At 45.1% G+C, this 16,690-nt stretch overlaps 1 protein-coding gene across 3 annotated transcripts in view; it reads left to right on the plus strand.

Moving 5' to 3' along the window:
• Positions 1–16,690, plus strand: part of PRDM16 (PR/SET domain 16) — a 526,795-nt gene that overhangs the window by 445,112 nt on the left and 64,993 nt on the right. For all 3 annotated transcript variants that reach the window (XM_074975910.1, XM_074975911.1, XM_074975909.1), the window contains one exon: positions 3,325–3,459. In XM_074975910.1, coding sequence (XP_074832011.1) covers positions 3,325–3,459 — 135 coding nt within the window. The remainder of the gene's footprint in view (positions 1–3,324; positions 3,460–16,690) is intronic.

Here is a 16,690-nt window from a genome sequence, read left to right on the forward strand (position 1 = left end):
TCACCAAAACAGAGAACCAGACATTTGTCTCTCCCATGCTGTCAATGAGCTGGACCTAGGCAGCACAGATGAGGTGGAAGCTGTCCAATTTTGAGGCACGGAGAACAAAAGCAAAGCAAGCAAGGGTTGGCGAATCCTTTGAAACAATGAGCAGGAGCATGGAGGGAGACAGGGACTGAGAACTGGAGGTGTGAAAGAGTCTGGGACTGGCCTGGAAAGAAGCCTGGGAAGTCATGGAGAAGGGTGATGGAGGTTGGTAGGAGGGTAGATAGGAATCAGGCTGCAGGGAGAGAACTGGGACTGGCTGGGCAAAGAGAGAAAAGGACTCTGGGAGGGGGACACTGAGATTAGATGAGGTGCTTATGGAGGGAACTTGGGATAGGGAACCAGTGGGGCTGGAAAATCTGACAGGGGACACAAGCACAAGCTGGGAGGGGGCGGAGGAGCCTGAAAGGGGAGAACTGGAACTGTCCAGGCCAGGAAGCTGAGACTGGGAGAAAGGAGGTTCAGAAAGCAGACTGCGGTGAGCAACCCTGAAGGGGAAATGACTGAAACTGACTAGATAATGGGAGTGGGACTGGGATGATGCAGGGAAAATGCAAGACTGGGATAGGGACAAATTGGAGGGAATGGTGAATAGAATTAAGCTGGGGAGAATTGGCAGAAGAATCTGGGATCGCTACAGAATATGATGCTCCAGAGCCTGGCATAGAATCCAAAACTTCTACATGTTCTCTGGTGTGGCAAATATCTTTGAAAATCGTGGGTGATGGGGGATGAATTGCTGATGATTATCTGTTCTGTTTATTCCCTCTGGGGCACCTGGCATTGGCCACTGTTGGAAGACAGGATACTGGGCCAGATGGATCTTTGGTCTGACCCAGTAGAGCCGGTCTGATGTAAGTAAATAAAAAGATTTTTGGGTCCATTCAAAAGCATCTGGTGGTCCATGTTTGGCCTGCATCCTGCCTGTTGATTATCCCTGCTCTAACCTCCCTGATTTTCCCTTTTTTCCATTTTTAATGCAGCTCGTTTAAGAAAATGTGATCTAATGCTCAGAGCAGAAATTGGGGCATTAGGACTCATGGATCCAGACCCTCAAATGGTGCGCAAATCTACATGCTGATTTGCACCCGCTGAGAATCTGGCCCTGCAGTTTCTAATTTTCATCCCTGCCTCTGACTCATTATTACTTTCAGCATGTCACTTAACTCTTCTGCTCTGCCCCACTCTCCCAGTTTCTTCATCTTATAAATGGGTAAAAAAGTACATGTTGAACCTCTCTCATCCAGCACCCTTGGGACCTGACCAGTGCCGAACGAGAGAATTTGCCGGATGATGGGAGGTCAATATTGTCTAGCATACTAACAACATTTCCACTGCTTACTGAGCTCTTAGAAGACATTTAAGGGGTAACTTAGAGCTAAATAACAGCCCAGAACACTGAGAGCCAGGACTTATGGCCGTAAACAAACTTTATAGGCCCACGGGAAACTTAGCCACACCCATGATAAATGGTCTTCTGGCTAACTAAAATCATGCCGGCTTACAGAGTTTGCTGGATGAGAGAGTTCTGCATTAGAGAAGTTCAACCTGTATCATCATGCCCAATGAGGTATTAATTGCTGGAAAAGCATATTGAGAACCTTGGAAGGCAGAAATAATCATGCAAGGTTCCTGGCTCTGAGAGTTAGAGGGGAATTTAAATTTAAAAACCAAGACATTCACAAGGGATCATCAATCTGGGTGGTTATCACTGAGAAATGGTGACATGATTAAAACCTATTTAAGCTGTGGGGTTTGGTTTGTTTGTTTGTTTCCCTCACCCGTTAGATAATGTGTAATTTGGTAAATTTCATTTTGAGTGTGACGCTGGAAAAAAACCAACATCTTTTCAAATACGGTGGTGTGAAATGTTGGGTACCTGTTGATCACTACACGCTCAAATGTTATGTTCCTGTTTTAAGAAAGCAAAAGCCATACGTCTTATGCTGTTGATGCCTTTTTTAGCTTACAGACCACCCTTCCTCTCTCCCTTACCTCAGAACCCTTCTGTTATGCTAAGGGTTTCTGTTCTGAAAGTTACACCTTCCACATCTGTGCAGATCTACCAACTCCAGGTCATAACAGCAGGGGATAATAGTACAAATCAGGATAGAATTTTTTGGTGTCCAGCTTTATTTATACATTTAATTTTGCAACTTTAAGAAAACAGTCTGTTTTACTCTTAATTTGTTTTTGAGGAATCGAATGTCTGTTTTTATTTACAGTAAGTGGTGTGATCCTTTTTTAAACCTAAGAATAGAAACAGACAAGATGGAGATGGAGCCATAAAAGTGCCTAGATAGTTCATAGAAACCAGGTCAGAAAAGGTGACCTGTTGAGTTGTAATAGATATGTGGATACAAGAGCTCTATTTTCATGGCTCATTATTAGGGTCCTACCAAATTCATGGTCCATTTTGGTCCTTTTCATGGTGATAGTACTTTAAAACTCATAAAATTCACATTTTCAGCTCTTTAAATCTGAAATGTCATGGTGTTCTAATTGTAGGGGCCCTGATCCAAAAAGGAGTCTGGATCAGGTCATAAGGTTATTGTAAGGATGGTTACAGGTCTGCTACCCTTACTTCTGTGCTGCTGCTGGTGGCAGTGCGGCCTGCAGAGCTAGGCAGCTGGAGAGTAGTGGCTGCTGGCCAGGAGCCCAGCTCTGAAGGCAGAGCCACTACCAGCAGCAACACAGGAGTAAGGGTGGTATGGTATTGCCACCCTTACTTTTGCACTGCTGCTGGTGGGGCGCTGCCTTCAGACCTGGGCACCAGGCCACCCCTTCTGAAGAAAATGCAGAAATAAGAGTGGCAATACTGTAATTATGCTGAAATAACCTCTTGACCCCATGCAACTCCTCTTTGTGTCAGGGCCTCCAGTTTGAGAAACACTGGTCTCCTCTATGAAATCAGCATAACACAGGGTAGGAGCATGCAGAAGACCAGATTTCATGGTCCATGACATGTTTTTCATGGTCATGCATTTGGCAGGGCCTTATTCATTATGGATGTGATCATGTGCCCCTCAAATCAGTGGAGGTTCTTCTAGTCTGACACTCTTTCACTGGGACTTAAGCAGCTGTGTAATATAACTGGTGTTATTCTGTTTGCATGTCTTTATTAGTCATGTAGGCTAAAAGCTATTTCTGTAGCTTGTTTTCTTGTTTGGGAGCCTTGCAATACAAATAACTATAAAAGTACATTTCTCACTTGTTGATTTCCATATTTATCATCCTTTCGTGTCAACTGAAAAATATCTACCTCCTTTTCATCTTTAGATTGCCGATGACCTGGGAAATGAAAAATTCTGCGCTGACACTAATCAGACTGGAGCTGGAAATTGGCTGAAATACATTCGAGTAGCATGTTCCTGTGATGAACAAAATCTAGCTGTATGTCCCATTAATGACCAGGTACGCATCTTCTCCACTGAGCCGTCAGCATATTTTTTTATGATGTTGGCAATTATCAGGTGGCCACATTCTACTGATCGCTTTAACAAACACAGGTTTGCTTTGTATGTAGGGGAAAAACAAAACAACACCATGTGAAAATTCAGAGGAGTTATATACTGTAGACAGCTGAGATAATTGCCCTCAAATCTGCATGCTTTTTTTGAACATCTCTGGTCTTGGAATCAAACTTCAACAAGATGAATTTGTGCTTTCTCCTGAGATTCATGATATTTCTGGAATTACAGCCAAAGTGACACTACAACAGGAGCAGCCTTTCACCTGGTATTTTTTCTTTGCTCTCTTTGAGTTTTAGGTTAATATATGGGTCTCATTTTATTTCAGGTGAACAAGCTCTCTATTCCCTACATATATTTAGACATGGAAAGATGAAATCTTTATCAATAAATGTCAGTTTTACTGTACACACACAAGCCAACAAAAAAAAAGTCCATCAATAACAGCAGGGCCAACAGCTACCGTGGGCCCCAGGGCAAGATGGAAGGGGCACAGGGTCCCTGGGCCAGAACCTGGCACAAGTGGGTGGGGGCCAGGTTCCTCCCAGACCACTCCTCACCCCAGCGAGGGCAACAGGGCCCTTAAGGGGTCCTAATGGACTGACCAGAGGACAGAGGCCCAAGAATAGGACTGACTTTGTCACATGTGGTTGCAACCGTGGGATCTAACTGCTGTGAGGTTCACAACAACCCTAAAGCCAACTATCTGGGCCCCTCGCAAAGAAGTACCCATGGCGGATGTGATAAAGGCACTCCTGCAGGCCACGGCTGCCCAGCAAGAGGCTACTCAGGTCCAGCAGGGAACGAAGCAGCTGCTGGTGAGTCAGGCTGCCCAGGACCGCACTACCCTACAGGAGGTCGTGGAGCAGTGAAGGCCCTGGCTCTCCAGATACCAAATCAGGACAGGACCCAGTCGGCACGTGCTAGCTGTTACCTACAGAAGATGACAGGGGATGATGATGTTGAGACCTACCTGTTAGCCTTTGAGAGAAGCACGGTACAGGAGCGCTGGCCCCAGGCTCAGAAGGCCAGTATTTTAGCCCCATTTTTGAGTCCAGAAGGCATAGACATGGTGGAAGAAGCAGCTTCAGACTACCCCCAGCTGAAGGCAGAAATCCTAGCATGGGCAGGTGTCACGGTGTCAGTGAGGGCCCAAAGGTTTCATGAATGGAAGTACTGGGAGAACAAAATCCCGCAAACCCAGTTGTTTGACCTAATCCACCTGGCCCGGAAGTGGTTGTGGCCGGAGGTCCACAGTGCAGAGAAGGTCATCAAGGTAGTCATCCTGGACAGATATATCAGAGGACTGCCACCTGACCTACAGGAGTGAGTTGGGCAGAATAACCCTGCTACCTTCAGTGAGCTAGTGGCCCTCATGGAGAGATGCTTGATGGCCAGGGAACTGTTTCGACGCCCCCCCCGGGGAAAGGGTGTGGCGGAGCAAGGAGCCCAGCCTCATTCCCAGGGCCCCTGTTCCTGAAGCTCCAGAATGGGCACGGGCAGAGAAGAAGGGGGCACAGGAACAGCTGGAGGGTATGAGGAAGCTTGGGGGCAAAGGTAGGGAAGGCCCAAGAGCCAGACCCAGCAGCCCAAAGAAAAGGTGGATGCCCCACAGAGGGCATAGGTGTTACGTCTGTGGGGAGCTGAGGCATATAGCTGCACAATGCCCCAATCAGGAGGAGCCCATGCAATGTGGCCTGGGGTGCCTGCAAGATCCCTGTGCCCTGATTCACCTTGCTGGCGTTTCAGCAGCCCCTCATCAGTACACACACCCGGTGAAGATGAATGGGATAGAAACAACTGCATTGGTAGACTCTGGGAGTGAGGTTACTTTGATATCGGAGATGTTATTGGGACAGGACCAACTGACCCGGGCCAAATGCACAGGGATCTCTTGTGTTTATGGGGATGTTAATTATTTATCCGGCCAGCCCAGTAAAGATAGAGGTCCAAGGTAACGTAACTGCAGGAGTGGTTCCCAAGCTCCCCTATCCCGTGGTCATAGGCAGGACTTCCCCGGGTTCAATAACCTACTACAGCACGTTGGGGCCGAAGGGGATAGCCTGGTCCCAATCTTCTGTGAATTTTCCCAGGACCTATTCTTAGTTGCCGGGAAGGCCCATAAGACGAGGTGGGAGAGAAGGGCAGCCAACAGGCTGGGAACCAGGATATTGGGCCACAATCTGAAGCAGGTCCTGGCAGGCAGGCAACCCCATCTGACTACTAGGGAAGAAAGCAGGGAACTAGGTGAGCTAGAGGCAGGGCCTAGCTTATCAGGGGAGGGGGACAAGATGGGCCCCCCGACCCTGAACATGTGAGTCTCCCTCAGGAAACATTTGGCCAGGATCAGGCCAATGACCCAGTGCTCCAGAATGTCCATAAGGAGGTGGTCGAGGTTAATGGGACCCCTGTAGAGGGAAGGAGCAAAGGTACGGGCCCTTATTATGTAATTAAGGGGTACTTGTTGTACAGAGTAGCCCGGATACAGGACCAAGGGGTAGAACAACTTTTAGTACCTCAGAAGCACCATAGGGCAGTAATGGAGCTGGCCCACAGCCACTACTTTGGGGGGCATCTGGGGATGGACAAGACCCGAGACCACATTCTGCGGAGATTCATTTGGCCAGGGATCTATACAGAAGTCCGGAAATATTGTACTTCATGTCCAGAATGCCAGTTACACGGGCTCCGACCTCACCTGTGGGCCCCATTGGTGCCCTACCAATCACCGAGGTCCCCTTTGAGAGGATCGCCATGGACATATTTGGGCCACTAGAGAAGTCTGCACGGGGGCACCAGAGCATCCTAGTTGTTGTGGACTATGCCAACAGGTATCCAGACACTGTGCCTCTGCGCAATACCCTGTCCAAAACAATAGCGAAGGAGCTAATCCACATTTTCTCGAAGGTGGGGATACCCAAGGAAATACTAACAGATCAGGGCACCCCCTCTGTGTCCAAGCTCATGAAGGACTTATGTACCTTGCGCCGGATATGCATCCTGAGGATATCAGTCTATCATCCCCAGACTGGCAGTCTCATGAAGCGATTTAATAGAACTCTGAAAAGCATGATAAGAAAAGTTGTGAGTCGAGACAGCAAGGACTGGGACATGCTGCTGCCATTTCTCATGTTTGCTGTAACGGAGGTCCCTCAAGCTTCTACTGGGTTTTCCCCATTTGAGCTCTTGTATGGCCGTAACCCCCGGGAAATTCTCGACCTTGTCAAAGAGGCCTGGGAGGAACAGCCCAACCTGGGGCAGAACATCATTGATCATGTGCTGCAGATGAGAGACTGAATCTCCAGAGTCACCCCAGTCGTGCGGGAACACTTAGAGAAGGCGCAGAAAGCCCAGCAAGCCCACTACAACCTGCAAGTGACACCCTGGAAATTCCAGGTGAGAGACCGGGTGATGGTGTTGGTGCCAACAGCCAAAAGTAAACTCATCGCCAGGTGGCAGGGGCCATATGAGGTGATAGAAGTTGTTGGCGAGGTGGATTATAAGGTCCGCCAGCCTGTCCGATGGAAGCCAGAGCAGATATATCATGTCAACTTGTTAAAACCATGGCGGGACAGAGAAGTAGAGCTGGCTGTTCTGGGAGCACCAGCCCCAGAGGAGGATGCCCAGAAGCAGGTGGGGATATCTCCTGAGCTGACCCCAGGTCAACGCATGGAAGTATTTGACATGATAGAGAGAAGCCATGATGTGTTTTCAGCTAAACCCAGCAGAACAACAGAGGTGTACCATGACATCGTCACTGATCCAGAAGTTAAAGTGAATGTGAAGCCCTACTGGATACACGAGGCAAAGAAAGGGGAGATCAAAGCAGAAGTTAAAAAAATGCTGGAGTTGGGCATCATTGAAGAGTCATACATCCAATGGTCTAGCCCTATCATATTGGTACCCAAGCCAGATGGAAGCCTATGGTTTTGCAACGACTTCCAAAGGCTGAATGAGGTATCGAAATTTGATGCCTGCCCCATGCCACAGGTAGATGAACTGATCAACCAACTGGGAAAAGCTCGATTTCTGTCCACCCTCAATTTAACCAAAGGCTACTGGCAAATTCCTCTGACCCCAGGGGCCAAAGAGGAAATGGCCTCCTCAACCTCAGATGGACTCTTCCAGTACACCGCCCTCCCCTTCGGTCTGCATGGCGCGCCCGCAACACTCCAAAGATTCATAGACAAACTACTGCGTCAACATGCCAAGTATGCAGCTGCCTACTTAGACGATGTCGTTGTCCACATGCCAGATTGGGACACGCACCTTGAGAAGGTGGAAGCTGTGTTGGAGACCCTGAGGAAAGCTGGCCTTACAGCGAACCCCACTAAGAGTGCGATCAGGTTAGCTGAAGCCAAGTACCTTGGGTATATTGTAGGAAGGGGTTTGGTAAGACCCCAACTGAATAAAGTAGAGGCAATACAAAGCTGGCCCCATCCATCCTGAAAGAAGAAGGTCAGAGCCTTCTTAGGGCTGGTTGCGTAGTACCACCGGTTCATTCCCCACTTCGTCTCCAGGGTGTACCCATTGACTGACCTGACCAGAGCCCATGGCCCTGATATTGTAAAATGGACCCAGGCAGCTGAGGAGGCTTTTATGGACCTGAAAACTGCCCTCTGCAGTGACCCCATCCTCATTGCCCCTGATTTTAAGAAGGAATTTATCCTACAGCCTGATGCCTCAGAAGTCGGGCTGGGGCGGTATTGTCGCAGATGGTAGCAGAGGAGGAGCATCCCATCCTATACCTTAGCAGAAACTTCCTGCAGCGTGAGCAAAGATAGGCCATCGTAGAGAGGGAATGCCTTGCAGTGAAATGGGCCATGGAGGCCCTACGCTATTACCTCCTGGGGCAGAAGTTCACCCTAGTCATCAATCATGCACTCCTACAATGGATGCACTGCAACAAAGACAAAAACGCGAGGGTCACCAGATGGTTCCTGTCCCTGCAGCCCTTCAATTTCAAGGTGCAACATCGATCCAGAAGCCAAAATGGAAATGCAGCTGGCTTGTCCGGAGTGCACTGTTGCTGGACCCAAGTAGCCCAACCCCAGGATGTTGAACGGGGGTGGAGGGATCTGTGGCAGAGCCAGGCTGAAGGGCCCCTCAGAGGGAGCCCAGACAAGCAGAAGTACCTGCAGGGCAATCACAGGCAGCTGGCTAGGAGATGGCTCAGCCTCATTAAAGCCAGCTGGTCCCAATGACTGGGCCAATACGAGGCCTTTAAAACCCCCCCACGGTGGGAACGGCAAGGGGGAGAGAGTGAGAGGTGAGCAGAGAGACACAAGGAGACAGGAGCAGAGAGTGAACAGGTTTGAAAGGAGCAGAGGAGAGCAGCAGGAACACCAGAGATCACAGCGGGAGAGCAGGAGCTTCTACAAGGTCAAGATTGAGGACCCGTGACTGCTACAGCCTGGAGAAGGTACCAGGGGAATTGTCTGGGGAAGTGGCCCAGGGAGGAGAGTTGCTGTGGCAAGGGTAAGGGAGTCAGCTCCTCCCACTGGCAGCTGCACAGGATCCCTGGGTTGGAACCCGGTACAAGTGGGCGGAGGCCAGGTGCCCCCCAGACCACCCCTTGCCCCAGCGAGGGCAACAGGGCCTTTAAGGGGTCCTAATGGACAGACCAGACGACAGAGGCCCAGGAACAGGACTGACTTTGTCACAGTACAAATAGACACCCACAGAAGACTGCTGCTTGAGAATGTATCAGAGTCCATATCCAGTGCTTTGGACTTATGAATTAGGCTTGTTACAAGTGGAGTAACAAATGAATAGTGAAAACAAGTGTGATCTGTTGCATGTTTTGACATGTGGTGTTTTGTTTTAACAATGTATAAAGCTTGGTAATGTTTTTTTCTTAACGTCCAAAAATCTAAAACCCAATAATTGATATGACTTTGTCTGTGCCTGCAGCTTATTCTGTCTTCCCCTCCACTGTCCACACACAAACTCACACTGGCCGTAACATTCTGTTTGTGACATCATACTTGGTTACTGAGCAGATGACATCACAGAGGAAGTATAACGGCTTTGCCTGAGGAATAAGCAGAATGAGTGCATACACTGGAAAAAGATCCTTTTTTCAGCACACATACAGATAGCCATGGCAGTGTGGTTCTTTACACCTGTATAAAAAACCACGTTCTGTTTTGACAGCACTGTACACAGTCACAAAGCTCATACAAGGCACAAGGTGGTGGTGATTCCAGCCATAAGTAAGGGGTTTTTATCCATAAAAGAAAGAGGGGGAAAAAAAAGCTTTGTACTTTATATCAGCTCTTCTTTAGGGAATTAATGCTGATGCCTGGTCAAAAAGGAGGTGCGTATAACTCAAGTTGTGTTACTGCCACATGGGGAACAGAATAAAACTCCCAAGGAATCAATTTGTAAATGTTTTTAAGGCAACTTGTTTGTTCCTGAAGTGATTGTCTCTGGTAGCAGACGGCTATCACCCTGGCACTTGAAGAGGATATATGCAGTTGAAAAGCTTCTTCATAAGGTTGCACAATGTAAGACAACAAGGGAATGATAGGGAAATGAAGCAGGGGCCATTTAGTTTCCAAGAGGTCGTGTTTTCCATTTCACTAGCTGCATTTTTCTTTTGTTTATTTTTATCCTTCTCTGGCACCCCTCAGACTTGAAGAGTGCTGGTAAAAGAGCCCTCATGGGGATGTTATCTCTTCTTTGTGTGCAAGTCAAGAAAATGACACACATATTTCTTTCCACTTATTCTATAAATGCTGCAAGAGCGACCTAATAACAATCAGCAGATTATCTCCAGGGTTTCTTTTTTAATCCAAGACAGAGGCTTAGATAGCCCAATCTAAAGTCATGACAGTTGTTTGGGCCCATAATTTAGCAAGCCATGTAGAACACCAATACCTTTTGCTGAATCAAAGTGGGATATCAGTTCAGGGACACTGCTGTTGATATCAATAACAGGATCTTTTTCAGAGTGCTAGACTGGTGGAGATCTGCTGGCCCAAAGACCTCTTTTCTAGGAAGGGGAAATTGCAAATCATTGACATCAAGCATGAAACCTGAATTCTCTTGATTAAAAAATAAAGAAATTAATGGAGATGCATGCTTGTCTTTCAAGCTGTACGCTGACAAGGCTGGGTAGAAAGTCTGCCCCAAGCTGTGATGTTTTTGTCTGCATTTAAGTGTGTTGGAGGGGATGGTTTTGGGGACTGTTCAGAGACAGCAATAGGCATGTTGTAGAGATGCCTGTAACACGCCCTCCTTGGGGAGGGGATATTACAAGGAATTAGTGTGAGTTTTATAAAGCTGTTCCCAAAGGCTTGGTCATCTTTCCTCCAAGAGAGATGACCAAGAGTTGCAAGTATTATTTAGTTAGTGTTTGTAAAGTGCCCAGAAGAATAAAAACTCAAAATTGATGCATGATGAACAATTTGATCTGGGGACTTATAAAAACTGCAGATTAAGTCAAGTTCACGTCCACGATGTTGATTCAGATGTACCTCTAATGAGAAGTGCAGTGCTAAGATTATTACTACCCAGCATTGCCAATAGGAAGCATAAACAGCTGAGTGAGCTGTGAATGAGAACACCTTTCTAACATGCATGTTGGTAGGGAAAAAGATGCAAGAAACTCTTGAGGAGAAATGGAAGTCAGAGTATGGCTCCGAGTCTCACGTAGAGGGACACATCAGTCCATATAAAATGAGAATGGATATGAACTTTTTACCCCATGCTGGACCCAGTCCAAACCCAAACTTGGTGAATTTTGAAAGAGTTCCCTAAACTTTTTTTCTCATTCATGTTTTAACATGCTCCCGTGGAGCTTGACTTTGGAAATGAGTTTGAATGGGAAAGCCTAAATACTGCAATAGGATCTGGATGATCGCCTCCTGTGAAATCTCGTCTTTTGCGTGCTCTCACCCTAAACTATGCAGGTTTCATGGGGAAGATCAGCATTTCTCAGACTAAGGGGATCCTGACCCAAAAGAAAGCTGCAGGATGGTTGCAGGATTAATTTTTTTTTTTTTTTTTTTTTTGCAGGGGAGGTGGTATTGCCAGTTTGCCAGGCTTACTTTTGTGCTGGCTTCACAGTTGGTCAGCCAGAGCAGCGGCTGTTGGCCAGGTCCTCGATTCTGAAGGCAGCACCCTGCCAGCAGCAGCACAGAAGGAAGAGCAGCAATACTATCCCAAGCCATCCTTCTGTTCTGCTGCTGCTGGTGGCTCTGCCTTCAGAGCTGGATTCCCAGCCCGCGGTTGCTGCTCTCCCGGGGCCCAGCTCTGAAGGCAGCACACTGCCAGCAGCAGTGCAAAAATCAGGGTACCAGTTCCATTACCCTTCCTGCCCGCCCCCCCGAATAATCTTGTGACCCCACCGACACACACTCAACAGTCCTTTTTGGGTTAAACCCCCCACATCACAGTCTTGTAACATTTCAAATTTAAATCACAGAAATTATGACATTTGCCATTTCTAAAATGCTATGACCGTGAAATTCACCAAAACAGACCACAACTTTGGTTGGACCCGACAACCAAGAACCTTACATTTATCCTCAGCCACTTGCCTCACAGCTAAAGTCACACTGGACATTTTGTCTACAGGTGGAGCTGGACTCCATGTCTCAGTTTCAGAGAGCGAGAAGCTAAATATTGTGGGGCCATTACGTTTCCACTTACCTATTACCTAGACCTTTACAGTCAGATTATGCAGGTCTCCAGGCAGGCAACAAATGGTCTGATTTTCTCCCACTGTAGCAGGCTAAACTTGAATAATCTGTGTGATGCACTAAGTCATATCTTTGGGTCTGCCAGTAAATTTAGCTGCTCCAGTACAATGGGATACACCTTCTGGCACTGCCTAATATCTTACTCACCATGTCTCCAGTGAGTTGCGTCCATTCCCAGCCTTAAGAAATGTTGCCTTGCCCAACAATCTGTTCAAGCAGCTCCACTTAACTAACACCTGCCATTGCCAAAAAAGCCCTGCACCAGGAATTTAAAGAAGCTGCTTCCAGTTTCTGAATTTACCAGTGTTGCTACAGTAACAAACACAAACCACCAAGGCAGATCATTAGGTGGGGTAAGTACCTTCCAAGTTCCGGCTCCTTGCAAAAAAGTATAAGTACAAAAATGAGACTAAATGAAATATGCTAATTTGATGTTAATGTCCATTTTTTTCTGTTTGAAATATTAGCCATTGGACCACTGTTTCTAAGCATGCCAGGCTAATGAACTGAGTGTGTGTGTGTTGCCAACAGCTAGAGGGCTAAATGATTCTTTGTATCACATTTTATTTAAAGACCTACTAATTGCATTTCTTTCCCTTCATCTGGAGCTTCTTGATTGTGCATCGGTTCTATTTACGTAACAGTCTGATTAGAAAAAAATTGATTTATTGCTTTCCCCACCCACCCTCAACCTGTTTTCTCTACCTGCTGCTACATTCTAGCCATTTCTTGGGTGTTCCCTTTATTCAAAAGATCATTAAAATGTACATAAAAAGGTAACAAAATGGTTATTCAAGAAGAGGGGAAGAAAAAGAGCCTTGAATGCCACTAGATGGTCGGCATTTCAAAGTGTTTTCTCCCTCCAGCCTCTTTCCTGAAGCAATGAAGACTTTTAGGTCAAGCCAGCTGGTAGGAATGAAAAGGTCCAGTGTATAAAGTGCAGCAGACAATGGTGAGTGATAACCAGACACTTATGTGAAGAAATCATAGGCAGAGCAACATCAAGGTCAGGGTGTACTTTTTCTCAAGCAGTTCATTATGACAGTCTGTGGGTAGCTCTAGGCTTTGTAATTTTTAGGATAATCAGCAGCTCATTGAAATCCTTGTAGGCTTTGTTGTTGTTATTATTTTTAATTTTATGTGGTGGAAGACACCAGTAAGCAAGCCCATGCTGTATTAATATTATCCCCACACTACCCCCATTTCCTGGTTTCCTCACCACCTTAAAAACAAAATGCAAACACAACTTTCCTTGATTGGAAAAATGCAAACTTTTGGCATTATTTAAGTGAGACTCTGGTGAAATTGCTGGTGGATAGTCTGGTTTGAGGAATTTCAATAGATACAGACAGGCCTAGGATTCTCAGCTGGAGGTGTTCTAATGTGAAGGGGGAACAAACAGAAATATGAAACGAGGAGGTAACAGAAAAGGAAAAAACTCACATACCTCCTCCTCAGGGCTGAAGTTTGTCTCAGCTGAGCATGAGCCAGTTCCAGCTCCGGTAGGATGCAGTGGGAATCAGAAAGCATTGCAACTAGCCACAGTTGTCTTCTGGAGTAGAAGAAAATACTCTTTTTAGCACCTTTGCCAATGTCTGGTACCTGTCACAGTGCACTCCCTAGACCCCAAACTCCAGGTTTAGGTATTTCCGATCCCACCCATCAGATCCAGCAGGAAACCAAGGAGCAAAATTACAAAGACACACTAGACCTTCAAGTGCATTTTAAATCACCTGGTGGCTAGTGAAAACCTATCTATTTCAGCCCTCATTTAAACTGAAGGGAGAAAATCATATTTCACTCTTCACTCTTCTTTCTTTTCCTGACACTTCTTAGAATTCAGTGTGAATGAAATAACAATTAACACTCAGATGAGGGCTGATCTTTCAATACTTATGCCCAGGGGTAAGTTTATGCACAGGAGCCGCTTTATTTACATGATTATGTTTGTAGGGTTGGGGCCATAGTGTTTTACAAGCATTAATCCTCCCACATGTCATGTGTTGTACATTTAGCATGTTAGAGGCACTGTTAACTGGGGTTTGATTCTGCAAGGTCCTGAGCACCATCAATATCCATGTCATGAGAATTTGGGCAGCTCAGAATTTTATTGGCTCAAGCCGAATGTGACTTTTCAAAACGAATGAACATTTTCAATTTCAGCATAACAAACAACTGAATGTTAATTTCTTGTACAGCCTGGTGCACATTCTTTCTATGAACTGGGACCCAGGCTACATGGTGAAAAGTTTCACCCCACCCATTCAGTAGGCATGCAAAGATTAATCTTTGTTCTTTAAACATGTAAAGAAAACACAAGTTCTACAATAAAAGATTACCCACAAAATAACTAAACACTATTGTGCTGATGAAAGCCAGGACAAGGTTTTAATCAAAACCTTTTGCTATCCAGACAAAAATAATGCATGTTTACATTGGGACTTGGTCCTTTTCACTCTTATTTTGCTATGCATAGGACTGAGCTCTGATCTCACTGACACCCATGGGAAGCAGGACCAGCTCCAATAATGCCAATAAAACTATTCTGGTTTTGCAGAAGTGTGCCTGCAAACAGAATGTGGATGGCTAAATATTTTCTCAACTTCTTCTAAAGGAACTGGTTGCTGTTCTTTAAAGACACCAGTTGTAACATTTTATCCTCCAGATCTATATGTAAACGAATTTTCCAAATACAATTTTGAGCATATTTTCAAAGCCAGTTGTTATTGGCCCAATAAACATCCAAGTAAAAGCAAAATACACAATCTCGATTTGCCCACATATATGGGCAAAGTACTTACCAATACCAGCTCAGGCAACAACACACTGGCATGGTATAGTTTACATATGTCTGACAGTATCTTTAGACTAGCAGCACTTAAAAATACTTTTTGGGTTAGTCATGTAATTTCTAATATAACTAGGGAGAAAAATGCCCTACAGCAGTAATTCTCCATTTAAATTCTCTCAAACTGTGTACTTCACGTCTGTTGCACACTGATGCAATTAGTGGGTGCACTTTTTGATCTTTGGCCGAACACTGCAGCTGTTTTCTCAGTTCTGTGGTGTGTGCTCTTCTTAAAAGCAGAAAAATGCTATCACGCTGAAGCTTGAGTAAATAGCAGCCATCACTCATGCAACAGGTAAACAATGCTGTTTCTAATGAAAGATACTTGAATAATGAGGTATTGCCCAGGCAAACTTTGTTTATTCAACACTTCATCTTCATCTATTGCATGTGCACAGTTACCACATTGTTTTGAAATGTCTGTTTCAGGAGAGGTACAGTTATTAGCTCCATTGTCATATAGTGTAAATGAAGGGGAATTCTGCATAATCAATAATTGTACTTTTTTTTTAAATATGCTGCAAAATGATGTACTCTGCTCAGAGCTAGGTTCTTCTATGTAGCCCAAACATCAGGCTCACATCCTTATAAACAACTTGAGAAACACAAAATTTAAGAGGGAGAATTAAAAGGGACTCCTAAAAGTAGTCCAAAACTCATTGACGTCACTGGGAGTCTTTCCTTTGTGCTGTGGTTTGTGCCTTGATCCAATATAGGTTTGTCTGTTTTTATTAATAATCCATATCCAGCTAAAGTGAGAAATTCTTAGGAGAATCAAGAAGTGCAAATGGTAGTAACATTTTCAAATCTGAGAGAGTGCTGCCCTAAAGTTATATTTTTGTATTTTCTTCTCTGGATAAATATCATTCACTAGTCATTAATGTTTGGCTGATGTTTAAAAATGTTAATGGTACCATCTTCTTATGTAAGAAAAAATGAAAAGAAATGTAATGGGACTTTGATTAAAGTAGAAAAGATAAATTATTTCAAAAATATAAGATTTGACTGTACTATTTAATCTGGTATGTTTTAGAACCCAGCAAACAAAAGGGAAAAGGTTTTAAACACAGCAATAGTTTTCATTAATTCAGAATTTCAGGAGCTCAGTTGCAGGATGAAGGTAATTATAATGAAACATTTGATAAAACGAATGTGACTCCTGCAGATTCTAACATTATTTTCAGAGTAATTAATCTGTCTTGTATTTTTACATTTCTTAATTGTTACTGTTTACTGCAGCTGCTTTTCGTTTTGAAACATGTGGAAGGGGGAAAATCGAAGGATGATATTATATTAAACTAGATTTAATTTGAGTCATTGATAATTACCATTTTGAAGCTATTGGGTGAAATCCTGGACCCCTTAAGTACTGAGTTTATTGGGGTCTAGATTTTATTCATGATTTTAGTTCATCTGCTGTTTATATTTATGTACAAAACGGTTTGGGTTGGTTCTGGCATATTGGCTCAGAGGGTTATGCTCAGTAGCAGGTATCCTGGGTTTCCCAATTTTTCTTGGTTCAGTTGGTGAGTTGTAAGTGTCACTAAATTATCAATTTTGTGCTGGCTGAGGCTAGCCGGAAGACCTTTACTCAAACAAGCCTTACTCTGGCAAAACTG

Source organism: Carettochelys insculpta, chromosome 23, assembly GCF_033958435.1.
Source record: "Carettochelys insculpta isolate YL-2023 chromosome 23, ASM3395843v1, whole genome shotgun sequence".
NCBI classification, from domain to species: domain Eukaryota; kingdom Metazoa; phylum Chordata; order Testudines; family Carettochelyidae; genus Carettochelys; species Carettochelys insculpta.